The following is a 20908-nucleotide window of genomic DNA, read 5'->3' as shown; positions in this document are numbered from 1 at the left end:
ACGACTCTTTTGTCGCCGTCGCGAAAAAATCGGATTGGTTTTTCCGCCGTTTACGATTGCTGAATACGAAAAAATCGCGACGGCAACGGACAAGTTGCACAAAATATGATAAAGTTGTGACGCCGACAAAAAAAATCACGCAAAATACGAAAAAAATGCAGCAGCGACAAAAAAGTTGCACAATTTCCGTTTCCAATCCGATTTTTTCCCATTCGGGATTCGCATTCGTGGATTAGTAACTGTGCTCCATTGTCTGACTAACTGAGCATGTACACCAGTCTGGGCCTTGGTGCAGGAGTGAGGCATTATGGGAACTTTCTTTACACAGTTCAGCATTTTTTCTACCTGTTTGGCTTCTAATCATCTGAATGGGAGAAATATGGGGAGACTTAAGACTATTGAGAGAACTGAAGGTATGCCTACAGCTTGAGATTAACTCTTTACTAGCCTTTCCTTTTCCTTTAATGCTCCCAAACACAGCATGTAGCGCCAGCCGGGCACAGCCTCAATGCCTGAAGTGACTGCACTGGAACATGGTAGGGCGGCTCCTTATTCATATATCCAGCTCTCTGTGCTGTCCTGCCAGCAGACAAGCTCATCGGGTTGGAACCAAAGAGCGATCTCTCGCTGGGCGCTCTCCCTGGAGTCACTGCCGTGTATAACGTTCCTGAGGGAGAAACAGGGGGACCCCATGAGCATGTAGGGAAATAAAGAGGGATGCAAAGAATCCTAAAAAGCAGAGTAGCACGGTGGGGTTGGTGGGTGTCACCTCATGCCACTTGGTTCTCTCTTCCCAGTGATCTCGAGCCAGAAACATGCTCAGTTGAAGATGATTTGGTCAGTATCGGGCCAAGCCGGCCGGGCGCCCTCGGCAACCAACCCCCCCCCCCCATAGATTATTATATTTTATGTATATATACTGGGAACCATAGGACTAATGAAAAGGGGTCTGTATATAGATGCTGCCCAGTTGGCCACTGCCCCTTCCTTGTACAGAAGGGCTAAGCAGAACATCTCATGGTGCCCAACAGATCCATCCGACTCCTGGCAGTTGTGCATTTGTTGGCACAGCTATTCCATAAGGAAGCTGCTGACAAAATAAAGAATTATCCCCCCAAGGGCACTTGTTTCCATGTACATAAGTCCAGAGAAAGAAAATAAACCATTATTGGTTGCTAATCAGCCCCTAGCAACCAGTTTTAATTGAAAATATGGGAGCTGCAGAACAATAAAAAGGGGTGAATAATATATGAACTCCCCCAAACAGTACAACTGATGCTCATAACTGAATTACAGCTATATCACTGCAATGTTTTATCTGGATCCATGCAATGAGTACCGTATGCTGAGCGGGATAATGGAACATGACACCCCCACTTCCATTGCTTATTCCACACTTCATAACCTGCAGATGAAATTTACCCAACTTTGTGACTGCAATTAGAGTGCAAGCTTCACTGGGGTCGGTATAATGATATATAACTAAATCATACAGAGAGAAGGGCCCAGTACTAATGGGGATATACACACGGAGACTCGGGCAGGTGCAGTGAAGCCCCTTTGTCCCCACATCTCCATTCTCAATAGGGGATGCTGGGAAGTGTGGCACAAGAACAGGGGGAGATGTAGTCACTATTTAACGGCTCAGTGCTTTCCAACTTGCCCGATATATAGACCTTAAGGTATGGTTTTAGTATAAGTGACTGACCCTGGCAGCCAAAATACTATTGCTCTGTGAGGCTACAGTTTTTTTGTTAGTTACTTTTTGTACTTTATTTTCTATTCAGGCCTTATTCATATACCAGTCTCTCATCCAAACCACTTCCTGGTTGCTAAGGTAACTTGGACCCTAGTAACCAAACAGCTGATGACATTTCAAATGGAAGAGCTGCTGAACTGAAAATGAAATAACTTAAAAAGTACAACAAACAATAAAAATGAAGACCAATCACAAATTGTCTCAGAATATTACTCTCTACATTATACTAAGAGTTAACTGCATTGCCCACTGTGTGCCAGGGTTGGACTGGGATGGCAGGGGCCCACCAGAAAACTTTAGCCCACAGGCCCATGTTCCTAATTATTATTATCTCCCTGTCCTCTCTCAGCCTCTTTATTCTCCTAGTCTTTTTTTATTCACATACTAAACTATACTGCTAGCGAATACATTGTGTTCAGGTGAAGAGTTTTATTTAGGATTTTTTGGCAAAGTGGTAGGTAAATAAGTACAATGCAGCTGGACAGGGGTATTATTTAGAGGGTGTAGTTTTGTTTATTTTTTTTTAATAAAATATTTTACTGTTACCTTTCCTTTAAGTTGCCATCCATTTATGTCACAATCCCAATCTAATGACATGTCTCTTTCATAGTATCACAGAACTACTTCTGTAGAATTGCATTATAGCAAAGAAGAAAACATAACCAGAGGTTACAAGGGTGCTGAGCTTGGTCATGTGATCTATTTTCTTGGCAGTGATTGGTACAGGCCCACCTGCCTATCTGACCAATGACACTGCAGCCTTCCCTGACACTGGGAAAATACTCAATTCCTATGGTTTTGCCCATCAGTTCAAACATCTAGCTTCTTCCAATGCATTAACCCTTTGCAATGCAATAAAAAGCCCAAGGGCAGTCTCTTAAGGTCACCAGTGTTAACCTCAAGCCTCCTTCCAGTGGGCAGGTTTACATTTCATGTTCAAGTCATCAGCAGAAATGAATAATGTATCTATATCATCTTTTATTTTTTGACAGATTGCGAGACAGATTTCTGCCTTGGCTTTTCCATGAGGATATGCTGAACTGCATATTATTCCCAAACACCCATGGACATACTTTTGGACCTCAGCCTATTTCTGGTCAGTGACAACAGTGACTGCTGTGAGCAACTTGAACTCCAATTCCCAGAATCCCAATAACAGGCAAGGCTATCAGGGGATGCTGGGAGTTGTACTTTACTTCATCGACTGAAACGTTCAAATTTCCATTCCTGCTATACAGAGTATATCTAGTACATATACACCTTAAAGGTAATGGAGATTCTAGGTGAAAGCAATAAGATACCAAACAAGACATGGGCAAAAGCTGTAAGGGGAAGAGAGAGACAAAAAAAAAAAAAAAAAAAAAAATTCTTTCCATTTATTCCGTATTTTATTCTACAGACATGGAACAGATATTATAAAACAAACTTCAAAAAAACAAAACACAGTAGAATATCAACTGTACAGGTTATATTTCCCATCCCCATTTATAATATTTATGGAGCACTGAACTCCACAGCGACAGGCAGGAAGCTCCCACAGCTGCAAAACTACAACTCTCAGCTCAGAAGTGAGCGGTGTTCCCCAGCAGCTGTAAGGAGGCGGCTGTCCTGGCCCTGCCCAGAGAGGTGTATTCACTGTTAACTCCCAGTTGCCAAGGTTTGTAGGTCAGACCCAGCCAACCCATGTTGCTTTGTGAGCCTACAGAACCTACACAGGGGGGTTTGGGAGTCACTTAAAGAAAACACAGTTGCTTCTTAAAAACTAAACAGTATCTTTCAGGATTTTTTTTTTTTTTTTTTAAATAAAAACCAGCTGCACGTGGAGCAACATTGGGGCGCTTTCACATCCCTTTTTAAAAATGGTTAAATCTTTTCTCGTCACCCTCCTGCCATCCAATCGCTGCTTATGGAAATCTTGTGAAAACATAGTTGTGGGCAACTCCCATGGAACTGCATCAGGCAGCAACTGGGGCCATGATTGGTGCCCTTTAAGGAGCAAAAAAAAAAAAAAAAAAAACCCCAAATGCAGCCAGCTAAGCAACCCCACGTTGATGTGTGGCTCTGCACCACAGCCCAGAGAAAATACATAATCCCACATGTGAAAAAAGGCACTAAGTTTGCCCAGTAGCGGTAACCCATAGCAACCAATAATGATGCTTGCTTATAAGTTACTGTACCTGGGTACACTTAGTGCCTTCTATTACATAACCCCCATAGTAATTTGTGGTGCACATAAATATCCCAAAATGTAAAAATGGAGAAAACAAGGAGAACTCCTTAAGAGGGATTGTTTAATGCACAATCATTGAGGTTTCATATACAGTAATACTAAAACTTAACTTTATTCCATGTGAGATCATTAAAGCCAGTAAAAATGAATGTAACCCAGGGTATATAGAGAAGTCAGAATCTCAGCATCTCCAATGTTGAACTCACTCTCCTTATGTCCTTAAACTGTGCCCCAAATTTAGAGATATTTTTTGACATTTAATGTTAAATTGTGACCACCATTAACCATGAACTCCAACATAACGCTAGAAGGAGAGCAATAATGCTGCATTCGCAGCAGGAGACGGGAAGGGGGTAGATAATAAGCACACTGGGGTCAGCTTGAGAGTTTGGAGCTGCTAAAAATGTACTAAAATGTATATACACGGTTACGGACTTTAATGATATTTACATGGAATAAAAGTTACGTTTTAGTATTATGCAACATGAGACCTTGATAGCTGTGCATTAAACAGTGAGAAGGTGCAATTTCGCAATCCCTCATTTCACAGGGACTTTTTTTCCTTTTTTTCTCTCCAATGTGCGCCATTAGCCAAAGGCAGAGGAAAGTAAATCATTCATTTGTGATTTATAATATAAGGATGAATTTTGGAATCAGCAGGGCCGCAGCGAATTGATCAGTCCACTAGATAGGGTAAGCAAGGCTATGAGGCTAGACAGTATTTCTTGCATATCCTATTAAGCCCCTTTACCATAAACCCTTCATTGAGACTAGCAGCCACAGATTCAGTTCCACACTAGAGAGCTACAGAGATAATGCATTTCAATCCTGTTTAGAGCTGCTAGCATGCCACTGAGAGTGGGATTCTGGGGGGTGGAGGCCAACATCTGTAGGTCCCTTGGCAGCCAATGCCTACTTCAATATTGTCTCCACCCTCTCACTTTGGACCTATCATTTCAGGATGCTGCTATACAAGGAACAGTTTCAAGAAACTTGAAAAATAGAAGATACTCCAGCCAACTTTGCTGAGAAAGATTTATGGTGTCAGACTGCAGAGGGTGTGGGAGGGAAGGGGCATGAGAGGACGACATGTTCACCGCGAGGAGTTGGAGCTGGAACGACTGCGATGGCGGCGACGTGCGGGTGACCGTGAACGGCGTCTTACTGGGGAGCGTCTCCGAGGTGAACGTGACCTGCAGAGGTTGGAATTTATTAGATAACATAAATACACATTGTATACACTACAGAGAACGGAGTAGCAAGACACAGCTGGATGGAGATTATCTACCTTCTCCTCATGCGTGGTGGTGATCGCCGCCACATCGGGGGAGGTGGCAACATCCGCCGAGGAGGACTGAACCTTCTGGGCATTGCCCGCATAGGCCACGGTGTCAAAACAGCTGAAGCAGTGATCTCCTGACCATCAATCTGTCCTGATGAGACACAGAATAAAAAAAACATTGGCAGGCAGCTTGTATCTTCTTTGTTTATATAAGTCAGCATATTAACAGTTATTTAATCATCTAAACATTAGCCTGGACTATGCAATAAGCTAAGGGCAGTGGCTAGTTGGGCATTTTATTTGGCACTAACCAAAGATGCCTTGTTAAATGCAGGTCGCTATCATCAGCACAAGTGCCATGAGCGATCTGCACCCATCACTGACCAAAACGCCCTCTATGCCACATTCCAAAAACAAATACGTAAAATCTGTCAAAAGAACTATATATAGTTAATGGGTTATCAAGGAAAACCCCTCCTACCTCCATCCATGTGCTTTAAAGCTTTCTCTGCTTCTTCAGGAGCTTCAAATTCAACATAGGCATAGCCCTTGGACAGGTGTGGGTGGTAGCGATCAACAGGCATATCTATCATCTTAATCTTGCCATATGTGGAGAAGATCTCTAGAATATGGTCCTTGGGGAAAGAGGAGAGGCATAAAGTTCAGTTTACCTAAACTACTAGAATAAGGAAGTGAAATGTTTTAGACCAAATCTAAGTGATATATCATAAAAACTGTGAAAGCAAAACTATGCCAACGTGCATTATACAGAGATTGGTGAAAGGATGCACCAAATGCTGCCCTGTAAGGGACGGTCTTGAATTTTTCCTGGGTTTTGTAGTATCTCTTTTTTACGACAAACATCTGGCCCCAGGTGGCAGACAGCTGCCCACAGGAGTAACTGCATTCCCTGCCTTGAAGAGAACCTACTTAAGAGTCAGCTGTCACTACTACAATATGTAACTGTGTGAAAGGCTGCCCACTACCCAAAGACCCTTCACAGAAGAGGAAAAGATCAAGTAATTTGAAGGGGCCCAGATTGTCCCATGCATCGTTTCTTTTTCAATCATATTTACAATAACCAGCATATCCCAAATGTCAATATCATATTATATCAGTAGGCATTTAAAGGAAAACTATACCCCTAGAATAAATACTTTAACAATTTATAGAATGTTAAGTGACCTATTAAAGAACCTTGCCAAACTAGAATAATGTGGAAGTAAAAAAACAGAACTCTGCCCCATTTATCGACTGAAGTGGCCTATCATGTATGTGTGGCTTGGTTTATGTGCATCATATGATCCCAGGAGGCAGCCCTTTTCTATTTAGGATTATCCAATGGCACATAATACTAAAGTATAATTTTTATGAAAATGGTTTATTTAGATGAAGCAGGGTTTTACATATGAGCTTGTTTGTGCAACATATTTTTACAGAGACTTACATTGTTCAGGCGTATAGTTTTCCTTTAAAAGTTTTAAAAACTTTTTGGTTTGAAGTTTGGTTTTGGTTTTAAATGAGAACGGCGCCTTGGGAAATTCCTCCACTGGGAAGGCAGAACATAAAAGTTTTTCTGTACAAAGTCTGTGCATGCAAAGCAAAAACTACAGAAAAGCAAAACACAGTTAGCATAAGGCACACCAACCTTAGTTACATTCCTTGTCAGCCTCCCAATGTGAACTTTTGTGGGTCTGGGACTTGGGCTCCGTCGTTTTCTTTCTTTTTCATCACGTTTTGGCTGTTTGGATCTATTAAAAAAAAAAAATAAAAAAATAAGTGTTCATACTGACTCTCGACCTAATAGGCCTCCAATATGGCTTGCAGAATAAGCTTTTAGATCAAACAGGCATCCAATGAAATTTAATTGGCATGCAGAGTCAGACAAGTCACCACTGCTACTTATACTTCTACCACCCTGTCCCTTTGCCCAGTGCTAGCTCACATGACATTCTCCATCATTCAAGAACAAAAAAAATAAAATATGAACAAAGACTCACTTTGAACGGGAGCGCCTCCTGTTATCATGGCGGCGCCGAGAAGGACTTGGGGAACCCGAGGAGCTGCTGGAACTAGAGCTGCGAGAAGAACTGGAACTTCCTGAACGGCTGGAAGCAGATGAAGAACTGGAACCCGAGCTGGATCCAGAACTGGAACCTGATGATGAGCTGGAGGATGAACTGGAGCGGGAACGGCTGGGGAGAAAGGCATGGTTAGTCTGTAAGAACCATCAACTGTAGCTTAATATTTCCTCATATGCCCATGTTTAACAGAAAGAAATGTGTTAAGACATCTCTTTTGCCACATACCTACTGCTGCTACTGCCACTAGAGGCGCTGCGCCTCTTCCTTGCTTTATCACGCCCGCGGTCTTTATCTGTGCCTTCTTTCCCTGGAGCTTTCTCTTTGCCTCTATCTTTTGCTCTGTCTTCTGAGCGTTCCTTCCTCTTGCTGGGTGAAGGAGCCCTGGGATAAGCAGAGGAAAAGAAAATTTAGAGCCCTGTAGCAACATGTTTTGTGTCAATATTTTGGCCGGATGATGGGCAGCATCCAAGCTAAGTTTGTACAACCATTTAGGATGACATGGTTAGGGTGGCTTAGCAACATTATTATATAAAAAAATCCTGCCTACATGAATTTAATAACTGATCAGTTAACATCCCCTGGTTCTATATTTTAATCATGGTTTATTTAGTTTGTACATGAACAAAAACCACAAGTAATAAAGCCCAAATCCAGCCACACGCAGATGTTTGCTTGATTTGTCAAGACAAGTGCTAGTCCAAATCGACCCCAGCCCAGACAGTCATGCCACATAGGGAGCCCGTGCACCCCTTCCAGGACAGCACCACACCCACAGCCAGATATAGTCCAGACAGGATTTTCTAGCCCTCCAATTGATATCTGTCTAATCAAACAAACTTGGCCAAGAACAGACGGCTGATACTGGCCCAAGAAAAACCATCTTGCTGCTCAGATGCAGTTCATTAATCATATACAGCATGCTGTGATGAGAAACACTCTAATGCCTAGTGACATTAGGCTGATGTCCCATGAAATGTGTTAGCAGACAGTTAGAAATCCCTGCTACCGGGGACAACTAATGGCTCCGAAATACCATTCCACTGGCACAAACAGGAATCGCTGGTGGAAAGGCCTTCACATTGCTTTGGTTTTCTGAAGTTGTGCAGAGTTTCCTCCTGCAGGCAAGCTCAGAAAACCAAAGCGACGCAAAGGCCTTTCCACCGGAAACTCCTATTGTTGCCAGTGGAAAGGCATTTTCAGAGTGGTTAGATGCCCTCGATAACAGAGATCTATCACGGGCGAGTAAAAGGCAGCTCTGGGAATGTGCTTCCAGGTGATACGCTAGGATGGTAGGGCTAAAGAACTGGTGGGGTGCATGGGATTAAAGGAGAAGGAAATGTATAATCACTGGGGGGTGCCAAATGTTAGGTGCACTCCAGTAATTGCCAACGCTTTGCTAATACCCCAGGCGAGTGCTCCTGTTTGCTGAAAAACGCACTGGCCCAGGGTACATCTGTAAGAGTGCCACACTGCAATCTTTTCTTAAGCCCCAGGCTGGTGCACTCTTCAGCACACAGATGTCTGGCCCAGAGTATCAGGTAAGTGATTATATTCACTGGAGTGGGGGTACCATATATCCTGGAGATGGCACTTTCAAGGCAACTAATAATAACTATATTATCCAACCTAGAGCAGCCTGAAGCACAAGAAACCCGATTCCTCCCATGAAAAATAATGCCTTCCAGTGCTTAGTGGAGTGTCAGTGCTGTATTATGTGGCTGCTTCTGGGAACCAAAGTGCCTTCTTATAGGGGTTTGTGCCTTAAGAGCCAGTACCCAGCCAGCAGTGCTGCACTCCTGATGAAAATCTCTCCTTTGCTGATCTCCAAACCTTCTACAGCATTGGTGCAACTGGGTATTGGGGGTTCTTGGGCACTGAGTACCCTGCTTGCCAATGCAGTGCACACTTGCCTACTGAATTATGAGCAGGACGGCCATTCTGGAGAATCACTTAAGGGCGTACTTATTACCCCTGGAGACAAACTTCAGTGGTGATGTTACCCATAGCAACCAATCAGACCTTTACAATAAAACGCTGACTTCCGCTTTAAGCCGCGTACAGCTGAGCACTTCATCTGGTGCGCAACTGCTTTTTTTTTTTTAGAATGTTCCTGTAAGGGTGATACAGGGTCAAACAGCTGAAAAATGCAAGTGGGAGTAACATGTACCGGTTATTACAGCGATTAAAAGTTAAATTATGTTGGTCTGTGTAAACGCAGATGGAGGCTTTATTATGGGTACTGGAAACACGCAGGTCAGTGTGGTTCAGACTCTCCCCAACCTCAAAGCATATATGTACAACATAGCTATGGCCACCACCTTGTATTGTATCTCTCCTTAAGGGCTCTGGTACACGGGGAGATTAGTCGCCCGCGGCAAAACTCCCTGCTCGCGGGCGACTAATCTCCCCGAGTTGCCTTCCCTCTGCCATCCCACCGGCGACTTACACCGGCGAGGCGATTTCGGGAAATCGCCGAAAAAGCCTCGCGAGTCTTTTTCGGCGATTTGCGCGAAATCGCGCCGCCGCGTCTGCCATCCCGCCGGCGACTTACATGTTCGCCGGTGGGATGGCAGAGGGAAGGCAACTCGGGGAGATTAGTCGCCCGCGAGCAGGGAGTTTTGCCGCGGGCGACTAATCTCCCCGTGTACCAGAGCCCTTAATCCCTCCTCATTAATTTGCAGGCAACACTTGAAACCTTTATCCTGATAAGTTGAACAATTAGAAAACAAGGAAGGGGGGATTTAAAATGCCATGGTGGCCCTATAACACCTATATCCATGCAACTGTGGCACTTAAAGGAACAGTAACACCAAAAAATGAAAATGTATAAAAATAATAATAAAATATACTGCTGCCCTGCACTGGTACAACTGGTGTGTTTGCCTCAGAAATTTATATAAACAAAGCTGCTGTTTAGCCACGGGGGCAGCCATTCAAAGGAGAAAAGGCACAGGCACATAGGAGATAACAGATAAACTATTGTATTCTACAGAACTTATCTGTTATCTGCTATGTAACCTGTGCCTTTTCTCCTTTTTTCCAACTTTAATGGCTGCCCCCATGGCTACACAGCAGCTTATTTATATAAACTATAGTAGTGTTACTGTAGCAAACACAATTTTTACCAGTGCAGGGCAACAATACATTATATTATAATTACTTTAAAAAAAAACTTTAATTTTTTTGGTGTTACTGTTCCTTTAATAACAATGGGGTAGAGCATAGTACGTTTGGGCAGCGCTGGGGTCCTAATGTTCAATTCCAGCTGGGGGTCACTATCTACAAGGAGTTTATATGTAACCCTTAGACTGGGGCAGGTTCTGATGTAAATGGAGTATAATGTTGCTGTTATATAAATACAGAATTACTGGAGATCCAAGAACCCCAAGGTTTTTCCAGACATTTAATACATATATTAAAGCACTAAAACTAATGGTGCCCCAATACAAAACGTAAGCAAACCCACAGGGCAGCAGCACATATCAATGAATGAAAAAATCCAGTGCAAAGCATATACACATTGAGGGAATATACCCAGAGAGAAATACAAGGCAGCCTTCCCTAGACGGGGGCAGTCAAGCAGTGGCAGCCATTTTTGTTGTCCCCTTACATAAACACAACAATTTAACCAGTGCAAGCTCAGAAAGAATTCATTTTACATAAAGAAGAAATCGCCCAAACCCATATACAAAGGGAATAGTGTGCAGAAGAAACAACTCCCCAGGAAGGTATAGACGCAGCGATATGTGTATCCAATCAGCTGCGGCCTATACCCCCATAAATCCTCGGTACTGCGTTCGGGGCCAATCCCAAACACCACCCTGCTCTCTCTTAATCAATACATCGGTGAATAGAACCCGCCATGCTTCCCCTGCACCGTCCCACCAATATCCAACTCGTACGGAAAGCAGCGCTGCAGGATGGAAAAAGATTATGGAGCTCCGCTTACATTTTGCCGCTCTTTCGTTGCCTGTCCCTTCTAAGATCAGATAAACCGTCGCGTTCGTTGTGACGTGTCGCCGCCATCTTGAAACAAAAGATAAGCGACTCTGGTCGCCTTGGCGCTGACGTCACACATTGCTGGACGTGGGCGTGGCACAACAGCGGACGCAAATGCGATTCAGCCTTTTAAAGAAGTAGGATAGTCCCGAGTTGCAGCAGGAACATTACTAGTAATTGTCATTTCTAGGAGTGACGGGGTTAATATGTGTGCGTGTATGTCTATTGCACGGAGCGGAAACCTATGCTGCTTCCTGTTTTGCTCCGTAAACAAACACTAAGTGCGATATGGTTATAAAGAAACTGTGCCAGAAGTACAACTACGCGTCGGTATATAGATAGGTGCGAGGGACAGCCGCTATAAAGGCAAGTGTGGCCTGTGTTAGGAGAGGTGCAGGGATGTTAGTTCTTCCGGATGGGAGGATTGCTTTACGTGTCTCGTCGCACTTTTGGGGCCCATAAGGTGGTGAGTGTGACAAAAAGCAAGGGTGACCCTTTACCTTTGGGAAAAAAGAGTGCAACTAGTCTAGCTCCCCATAAGGTTTGCTTGAGTTGTTGGGAACCCCCATAAACCCGGCTGTCTAGGGGGTTTGCATGAGTTGTCAAGGCCACCATAAGTCCCGCTAGAGTTGCCCAGGGCAACCCTTAGGTTTGCCTGAGTTATAAAGGGCATCCATAAACCTTACTTAGGTCGCCTAGGGCAAGCATAAGGTTTGTATACATTGTACAGGATTCAGTAAGGTTTCATTGAACCTTCCAGAAGGTCCCTAAGGTTTGGAGGGAAGCTGTTCTGATCTGTCCTCTCATAAAGGGAATATTTCCCCTCTTATAAATAAGGTGCATATTCCTTTTAATGCTACACTCAAATCCACAGAGAACTTAAAGGGTCAGTTACTGTACTCACAACACAGAATTGCCTGCCTGAAGGGTTTGATTGGTATCAGCATCACCTTTAATGAGCCCCCTGACCTATTTTTATTAGGTGGGGAGAGAAGCAGGTTCTGTGGATGTATTAGGAGGAGGTGAGAGGTAGGTGCCCTGATGTCTGTTAGTTGGAAGTGAAAGGTATGTTCCCATATGAGGAGTGGGTGTCTGTATCTCTGATGACTGCGTATAAAGAAGGACTGGGCAGTTTTATCATGGGTAGGGGTCAGAATTACTTGTGTCCTAATGTATGTAGTGAGAAATGATATTGGTTTTATTCATGACTCTAACACCAACCTCCTGTTTTCTTCAGATCATTAGTTGCAAGCAATGAAATAAAAGTACCTGTTTAGCAGGTGGAATATCTTGGGGCCAGAACTTCTGAAACCGAATACAACAAGGATCCAATTTAAGGTCATGGTGGAATATAACTGCATCACCTTCCACCAATCAGAATCCAGCGACTGGTTTATTAAAGGGAATCAGCTTGGCCGAGTGGTTCTGCTGCCCAAAGATTTAGCACCACCACTGGCTTTAGAACCCAGATTGAGCACCACTGGTTATTAATGCAATATTTTTCATCCACATTTGATTGGATTGTGGGTGGATCTTAATTGAGATCAGTGCACTGAGACTTTTGATTAATCGCAAAACTTTGTGACGGATGTGGTTTCAATCTATTTCAGCCCCGTAAAGTTTGCTGAATGCTAGAAATATGGGGCGATTGGATGAGAATGCGAAGCACAGGATTGTGATCTTGAGGAAAGCCGGGTTAAGCTTTCGTAAAATAAAGAAAGTTCTGGAGTTGGATAATATTAAGGTGACACCACAAGCCATCTATCTCTTCCTTAAAAGAAAGAACATTGAACCTGAAAAGTCATCCTCTGCCAACCAGACCCAAAGCATTCCCCCAAGAGCACAGCCATGGGCAGACCGCCAGCCTTGGACTCCCTATCAGGAGACTGGGCAGAAGCCAGCCAGTACAGAGACTAAACTTGATGCTGGACACAGGGTACCGCAAGTGGTCAGCCAGGAAGAAGGTATCAAGATAGTGAGTGTGACCTCTCTATCCAAAGGTAACCATGCCTTTCAGGCATCTTCCAGCAACCAGAGACTGATATCCCAAGGACAGGCTCCAGCAGAAACGTGTGAGTGCAATATCTCTGTAGTACCCATTGATGCCATTTTGCATTTTGGCTTGCAGTGGTTCATCATGAGTTCCTAAAAGTTAATCTTTCTGACCAGTAAAGTGTGAGTTTGTTGTACATTATTGTTAGCTAAAACTTCACAACACTATATGATGTACCCTTGCACTAGCTTTTCATATCGGTGTGTATGTATGTATATATATATATATATTTATATATATATATATATATCATGCTTAGTAGTGGAAACTGCCATCCCACCCTGGCGAGGCTTTATCAATGGCAGATGGCACTTATATTGATGACTGAGAAACAATTATCTGTTTATAGATTTTGGTATAACCAAAATGGAAACCACAAAAGCATTAAAAAGCCTTCTGCAGGGGTCGACCTTTGATCATATGTGCATTTCACAGTTAATGGGCCACGACCAGCGCAGTGCCTGCCGGTGGCTCCCCCACAGCTTCACGGAAGAGCAAGAACTCCCGTCCCTGCTCCTAGGAATCCGGCTTTGCTGGTAACCAAGAAGATAGTGGATCGAGCTATCCACCTTCAGAAAAAGGTAACAGAACTCATGGGGGCACTTTTAGTAGGGTTGCTAACCTGAGCTTCCCAGGCTGTTTGCATGATGTGTGTTAATGGGGTTGCCAGGCTAAGATTTTACTAGGTGCCTGATCAGTTGATGGGTGTTTGTGATTGGGCTGCAGTTATGTGCTTCCTGAGGTGCTGAATCAAAGGAGGCCTTCCATCCATGCTTGATCACATCGTTTTCCAACCTTCACTTCCTGGTGCTAGATGAGGCGTTGGGTGCATATAGTAGGGGTGCCATCCAAACCTCTTCTAAGGTACCAGATCACACGGTGGTACTTAGAAGTAGTATTTGGTCTTTCTAAGGTGGCAGATTACATATGTGGTGCATATAGGAGGGCTGCCAACCTAGTTTTTCCTAAGGTACCAGATCACATGATCGTTATTATAGTAGGGTTGCTAACTTAAGCATTCTAAGTTACTGGATCACATGGTGTGAGTTTATAGTTGAGTTGCCAACCTTATTTTTACTTACTTATAAGGTGTTGCATTACTCGATGTTGAGTACAGTAGGTTTATTGGTTTTAGTTGCCCTTGGTACTTTTAACTGTAGAGAATTTTGAGGCACCATTGCAACTCACAGTCAATTGCTCTTTGTAAATTACATGTTCTTACTTGTTAGCAGGTTACTGTTCAGAATGGAGCCCAAATGGTTGCTAATGGAACACATTACCCAGTCAGAACCTACGCTGACAGTCATCCTCCCAGTATAAGAACAGTCTCTGTACCTTCCAAGCAGGTAGGTGAACTAAAAATGTGACTTCTTTGTGTTTTTAACTATCTCTTTTCTCATTTTTATTTTTGCTTGGCAGTGCAAGGGCTATTGCTGGGGGCTAGCTACTTTAGCTCATTCATGACCTTTGGGTAGGCACTCGTAGCTCCCAGAAATAACAATAGTAAACGTAATATCTTTATGTTAACTGTTATGGGGGGGAGGGTTGCCTTTCAGTTAAGTTTTATAGAATATATTATAGAATGTCTTATTTCTAGCAACTTTGCATTTAGTCTTCATTATTTATTTTTAATAGTTTTTGAATTATTTGCTGCCTTCTACATCTTTCCAGCTTTTAAATGGGGGGTCACTGACCTCGATAGCTTAAAAAAAAAAAACTATTGCTCTGTATGCTTAGAATTTTATTCTTGCTACTTTTTATTCTTTGTTTCTTTTCAGGCCTCTTCCCATTCATATTCCAGTCTCTCATTTAAACCACTGCCTGGTTGGTAATGTAAACAACACCCTAGCAACCAGATAGCTGCTGAAATTCCAAACTAAAGAGCAGCTGTAGGCAAAGCTAAATAACCGAAATACCACAAATAATAAAAATTGAAAACCTGCTGCAAATTGTCTCAGAATCATACTAAAAGTCACTTCAAAGGTGAACAATCCCTTTCATATGTGGCCTGTGCTGTTTCATTTTTTCAGTTGGTCCCCATTTCTTAGTTTTTTTTATAGGTTTTGAATTATCTGCCTTTTTTGTCTGCCAAACACCTATTGCAATTTTATGGTTGTTCTTTCATTATGCATACATATACATAGTTCTCTTCCTATTCAGGCCCACTTCTATTCATCTTCGAGTCTTTTATTCAGACTAGTGCGTAGTTGTCAGAATCAATTGGACCCTAGCAACCGCATAGCTACTGCAATTCCAAACTAGATATTAAATAATTCCAAAACCCACACTACAAAAAAATGAAGACCAATGAAAATTACCCGCCTATATTATGTTAAAAGTTGCCCTGGGAGTTTACCTGTTATCCTACCCAAGGCCTCAAAAAGATTTTACCCTTGCTGCAACTGAAGTCTTTTTATATATGAGAAAGTCTAAGCACATCATTACTACTGTATAGTGTATGTGTATGTGCGGCACAATTACCTGGCCAAAAGGGAAATTCAGCCTGACTACAAATCTATTTTGCTGTGTGCATACTTCATTGGCCCCACATGCACTAATATTATTGCTTATCTCATTCAGGTGAAAGATGCCAGCATACAGACAGCATTGTCCTTTCCGCCACCAAGGCCAACCATGAGTGCAGAGCAACTGGACACAGTAAGAGGGGACATTCACAGGCTGACACAGACCATACAGACCCTAATGGACCGGCAGAGTCGCTGGGAACAAGAACAACACAGGCAGCAACAGAACAACCACCAGGAGTTGCTGCAGCAGATTCAGCAGTTGGGAGCTACCTTAACAGCCAAGGCTACTGAAAACTGTCGCACTTATGGTGCCGGGGAGCAAATGGAGGCAACACTCCCTGATTTGGGCGCATTTAAGATGGAACTTTTGTAAAGTGAACTGACTGTGTGGACTGTTGTAGGTTTCGAGCCTTGATTTTGGCAGCACGTGGCTGAACTGGACTATATGATCAGTGGAACAGATCAGATTGTATGCAGTTTCTAATAATTGTATTTACAAGTTTGTTTTTTAAAAAAGAAATATATATATCTATGATATGACCTATTTGCATTACTTTTAGTTTGTTTAAATGGCTAAAGACTAAAGGTGCCCATAAACCTTAAGATCCGCTCGCTTGGCGATGTTGCCAAGCGAGCGGATCTTCTCCCGATATCCCCCACCTACAGGTGGGCAATATCGGGAAAATCCAGGCTAATTCGATTGTTTTGCCCTGGGGCCAAACAATCGAATTATAATGATGGGCATAGGAAACGTCGGTCCGGGGACTGCATCAACGAGCCGATTTTTTAACCTGCCCGATCGAGATCTGGCCAATTTCAGGCCAGATATCGGTTGGGCAGGCCCGTCAGTAGTGCCCACACAGGGGCCGATTAGCTGCCGAATAGGTCTAAGGGACTGATATCGCAGCTAGAATCGGCCCGTGTATGGGGACCTTAAGGCACACTAAATAGTAATTAGGATAACCAGATACCAAATTGTTCTCAAAGTGAGGGAAGACTGTAGTTACCCCACTGTGAATATTGTGTATCAGACTACAGGTTTGTCATGGGGGCAAAATCCTACTCTTACGATGAAACTTATTTGCCTCTAATCAGTGACTTCTCTCTTTCCTTTAGCCTTGTATTCATCTTTCCTTTGAGGTGGCTATGGGGCTGAGGGCAATGAAAAGACACCTATGCATTCTAAGTTTTAAATATTGGAACAATGAAATTGTGTAAAGTTTCTGTGTTTATTTTCATCTACATGTACACACACACAACAAAAATTACATTTATATTTGACAGTTTGTTTAATTAAATTAGAACATAGCGATTGTGCACAAAATTGCACTTTGCACACTGGGTCTAGGTGAGTGACTTGCCTTATTTTGCATCAAATCTCCTTGTGTGCCATTAGCCTTACATACATTTGAAAAGATGCAAACGGAACAAACATGGCTTCCCCAGCTTAAACTTGATCATGTCCACTATAAGGGCTATATGAGAGAGTCTATGTAGGAGGCTGGCCAGCCACTAGCTTACACTGGTGTTTGGGGTATTACTTGGCCACACAGGTCTGTAAAGAATGTGCCTATGTGCAGACAGAAAATTAATTTTGGCAGTTGAGAGGTCAATTCAGAGAGGATCTCAAACTTGTTAGATAAGCACTAAGGGGTGCACTCTTGCTCACTTAGCGCTCTATCCATTGCACTCGGGAATAGAAGCTGACCCTTAGCCTTAAAAGGGCAAGACAGAAATTCATATCAGCAGCAGCACAGCACTTTAACAAACGTAATATTTAACTTAGCGCATTTCTTAATGCAAACGGAACTTTCCCAAAATCCCAAGTAAACTTCAGGATACAGGGCTGTAAGTATGACATCTTAGTCTTTGTCCCACCCCCTTACTGCAGGATAGCAGTATCCATCTCTTTGTCGAAGTGACCAGTGGCGTTGTAGAGTTCCAACAGCGTGCTGAGCTTGTCCTCTGGAGAAGCCCATTCCATGGCCGTACTGAGACACACAGGGATAGATGGCACCAATAGCAGCCAGGGTCTGGATCATAAGCACAGTCACCACTTCCTGGGGCTTTTTTAACACCTATGGCAAAATCATGAAGGATAACATGCAGTATTGCATTATGGCAGACTTTTATTATCAATAACTTACATCTTAAATATGTCTTCCTAATGAGACCCATACAGAGGCCCTTCCTCCTGAAACTGATCATGTTCTGTCCTAATAGGTCAGAGAAAGGCAGCCTGAACCTCCCAATTCATGATTTAAGGCTTCAATTACATTGATCTGGTAGATCACCCTGAAGTTGTGTATTGGTTTCTAATGCTGTCCTTTAGGATGTGCCTTTGTTTAATGTTTGTGATGCCATCTGCAAGGAGAGGCAATGATCAGGGTGCAATCTCCCATTTCCAGTTTCTATTATGGAGAGCTTGGAGTGTGCAATAGTAATGTGCGAGGCAAGAAAAACTCAACCCGCATCTGACCCTAAACCCACAATATGTTTTCACTGTAGGACCCGCGTCTGTTTGCTCTGCATCCCCCTTAGGTTTCAAGACAGGTCAATTTCAGAAGCAGAGAAAAAGTGTACTTCCCCAGTCTGACCTGCACCCAGACCTGCAATGCTCCCCCAGATTTCAACCCTAATCTGCTTGACTGAGCATTGTACTTAGTTCTTACTTATTTTGTAGTCTTTTTAGGTACTGATTCCCTTATCCCATAACAATGATGGCAATCACCCTGCAATAGTTTTCACCAGGGCTTTCCCGTAACCTTAAACTGACAGCAGATCTGGTAGCCCCCCCACCATCGCCACAGTTTTGGAGCAGCTTACTGATCATTAGGGGTCTTTAGCAAAGCCACATGCACCAACACAGGTTCTGAACTCCAGTTATGTGGGAGCCACTAGAAACCATTTTATAGTGGGGGCTGATGACGTGTGAGACCAGGTCTAGGTGCCTTTTGGAATTAGAATTGATCATAAATAGCCTCCTACTGTCCATTTTTATATACTGAGTGTTACTTCCCTGAATAGGCTGGAAAACCTGTTTAAATTAGTACTAATGAGAAGTATGTCGGCATAGAAAGCAACTATAAAAATAAGTTTATACAGCATTGGTCCAGCCATTACCATGTTTGTGTTATATGAAAAGTTAATGACAGATCTCATGAGATACAAAGTATTGTGTTACTGTTTCCAGTCCAGTTTCTTGTTTTAGAGGTTTCCATTCTTCCAGTCATTACAAGTTCCCCTGTTCAGGGTTCATGTGGTGACAGTTTTATATTCTCTCCCCCCAGTGTTTTCAAGGAGAAGTGAATCCTTCAGAAGGTTACCAGCGCAGAGCACCCATTCCTGGTTTCCTTATACGCCACATTCCAGAGTGAGAATCACCTCTTTTTTGTTATGGAATATCTTCCTGGAGGTGATCTGTGCCATCTGCTCGAGCATCAAGGAGCATTTGAGGAATCAAAAGCCATGTAAGTGGGATGGGATTAGGATCCATGTTAAATACTGAGGTGTCTGACTGGCAGAGAGTCCTGGCACACTGACAGTCACATTCACATAGAGTAGCACTCACATATATGTCCTGGGCACCAACAGATGCATTCTTCTAGCGAACGTCCAGTCTTTGGAAAACAAGCTGGATGAACTAAGAGCCAGGATAACTTTTCATAGGGACATTAAGAACTGCAACATCTTTGTTTTTACAGAGACATGGCTTGTCCCTTCCATCCCTGACTCTGCCATTGTTCCTGAGGGACTCTCCATTCACCGCAGGGACAGAACAATAGACTCAGGTAAATGCAGGGGGGTTGGTGTGTGTGTACTGACCAACAAACGGTGGTGTACTGATGTACAGACAGTTTCATCTGGGTGCTCTCCTGATCTTGAATATCTTATGATCAGATGCAGACCTTTTTATCTGCCCAGGGAGTTTACAGCGATATTTTGTACCGCTGTTTATATTCCTCCCCACGCCGACACCACACGGGCACTGGATGAACTGTTTGATGCTATCGACCGGCAGGAAACATTACACCCGGAGGCTGCTTTTATCGTGGCTGGCGATTTTAATAAAGCCAACATGAAGAAAGTTCTGCCGAAGTTTTACCAGCATGTAAACTTTCCAACGCGTGGTGAGAACATCCTGGACCATGTTTACACTCTGTACGCACATGCCTATAAAGCCCGCCCTCGACCAGCTTTCGGCAAATCAGACCACTCCTCAGTCCTGCTGCTGCCAGCCTATAGGCAGAAGCTGAAACGCGAGCAGCCTATGATGCGTTCGGTTCAGCGCTGGACCGACCAGTCAGACAGCACCCTGCGTCACTGCTTCAACATCACAGACTGGGAAGTCTTTCGGACTGCCGCTGACAACAACATCAACAACTACGCTGAGTACGTAATGGACTTTATTCACAAATGCATCAATGACGTCGTACCGCGGGTTAATGTACGGACTTACCCCAACCAGAAGCCATGGGTTAACGGAGAGGCACGCGCAGCGCTCAGAGCGCGGACTGCAGCCTTTAAATTCGGAGACCCAAGTGAGTACAAATCATCCCGGTATGCACTCAGGAAAGCAATAAAAACAGCTAAGGGACAGTACAGAGAAAAGGTGGAGTCCTGCTATAGCAACTCTAACATCAGGAACATGTGGACTGGACTGAAGACCATCACAGACTACAAAGGAAAGAGCTGCAGGGTGGGGGTGGTAACTGCTTCTCTACCTGATGAGCTGAACACCTTCTATGCACGCTTTGATAAACACCTATCTCAGGAGCTTTTGTTGGAAGAGGACAGTCGCCCTTATCAGATATCTCAGGCAGACATGTGTAAACACTTCAGAAAAGTAAACACACGGAAAGCTCCTGGACCAGATAACATCCCAGGTCGTGTTTTCAAAGCCTGCGCCCATGAGCTAGCAGATGTCTTCACAGACATTTTTAACCTTTCCCTGCTCCAGTCTGCTGTCCCAA

At 43.5% G+C, this 20908-nt stretch overlaps 2 protein-coding genes across 6 annotated transcripts; one reads left to right on the top strand and one right to left on the bottom strand.

Annotated features, from left to right (window-relative positions):
- Positions 1–3117: 3117 nt before the first annotated feature.
- Positions 3118–11424, bottom strand: rnps1 (RNA binding protein S1, serine-rich domain). Its single transcript, NM_001015956.3, is given in 7 exon segments — positions 3118–5182; positions 5278–5422; positions 5753–5906; positions 6920–7022; positions 7272–7466; positions 7581–7736; positions 11305–11424. Coding segments are annotated over 7 exon segments (855 nt in total). The 5' UTR covers positions 11307–11424; the 3' UTR covers positions 3118–5082.
- A 19-nt stretch (positions 11425–11443) lies between these two features.
- On the top strand, positions 11444–16475 carry LOC100490582. 5 transcript variants are annotated; one of them, XM_004918009.4, is made up of 5 exons: positions 11444–11527; positions 12592–13426; positions 13843–13988; positions 14637–14753; positions 15988–16475. In XM_004918009.4, the coding sequence occupies exons 2-5, from the start codon at positions 12994–12996 to the stop codon at positions 16306–16308; spliced, it is 1017 nt and encodes a 338-aa protein (XP_004918066.1). In that variant the 5' UTR covers positions 11444–11527; positions 12592–12993; the 3' UTR covers positions 16309–16475. The 5 variants fall into 5 exon arrangements, with proteins under 5 accessions (XP_004918066.1, XP_017952977.1, XP_004918064.1 ...); XM_018097488.2 differs by lacking the exon at positions 11444–11527 and adding an exon at positions 11563–11696; XM_004918007.4 differs by lacking the exon at positions 11444–11527 and adding an exon at positions 11573–11720.
- Positions 16476–20908: the final 4433 nt, after the last annotated feature.

Source organism: Xenopus tropicalis, chromosome 9 (genome assembly GCF_000004195.4).
Source record: "Xenopus tropicalis strain Nigerian chromosome 9, UCB_Xtro_10.0, whole genome shotgun sequence".
NCBI classification, from domain to species: Eukaryota; Metazoa; Chordata; class Amphibia; order Anura; family Pipidae; genus Xenopus; species Xenopus tropicalis.
This window is presented reverse-complemented; position numbering and strand designations above follow the sequence as displayed.

Excerpts from the sequence above, each read along its gene's own strand:
- LOC100490582 (XM_004918009.4), top strand. The coding sequence starts at position 12,994 with ATGGGGCGATTGGATGAGAATGCGAAGCACAGGATTGTGATCTTGAGG. Across the intron at positions 13,427-13,842 it reads ACAGGCTCCAGCAGAAACGT|TTAATGGGCCACGACCAGCG; the intron begins GTGAGTGCAATA and ends TGCATTTCACAG. Across the intron at positions 14,754-15,987 it reads TCTCTGTACCTTCCAAGCAG|GTGAAAGATGCCAGCATACA; the intron begins GTAGGTGAACTA and ends TATCTCATTCAG.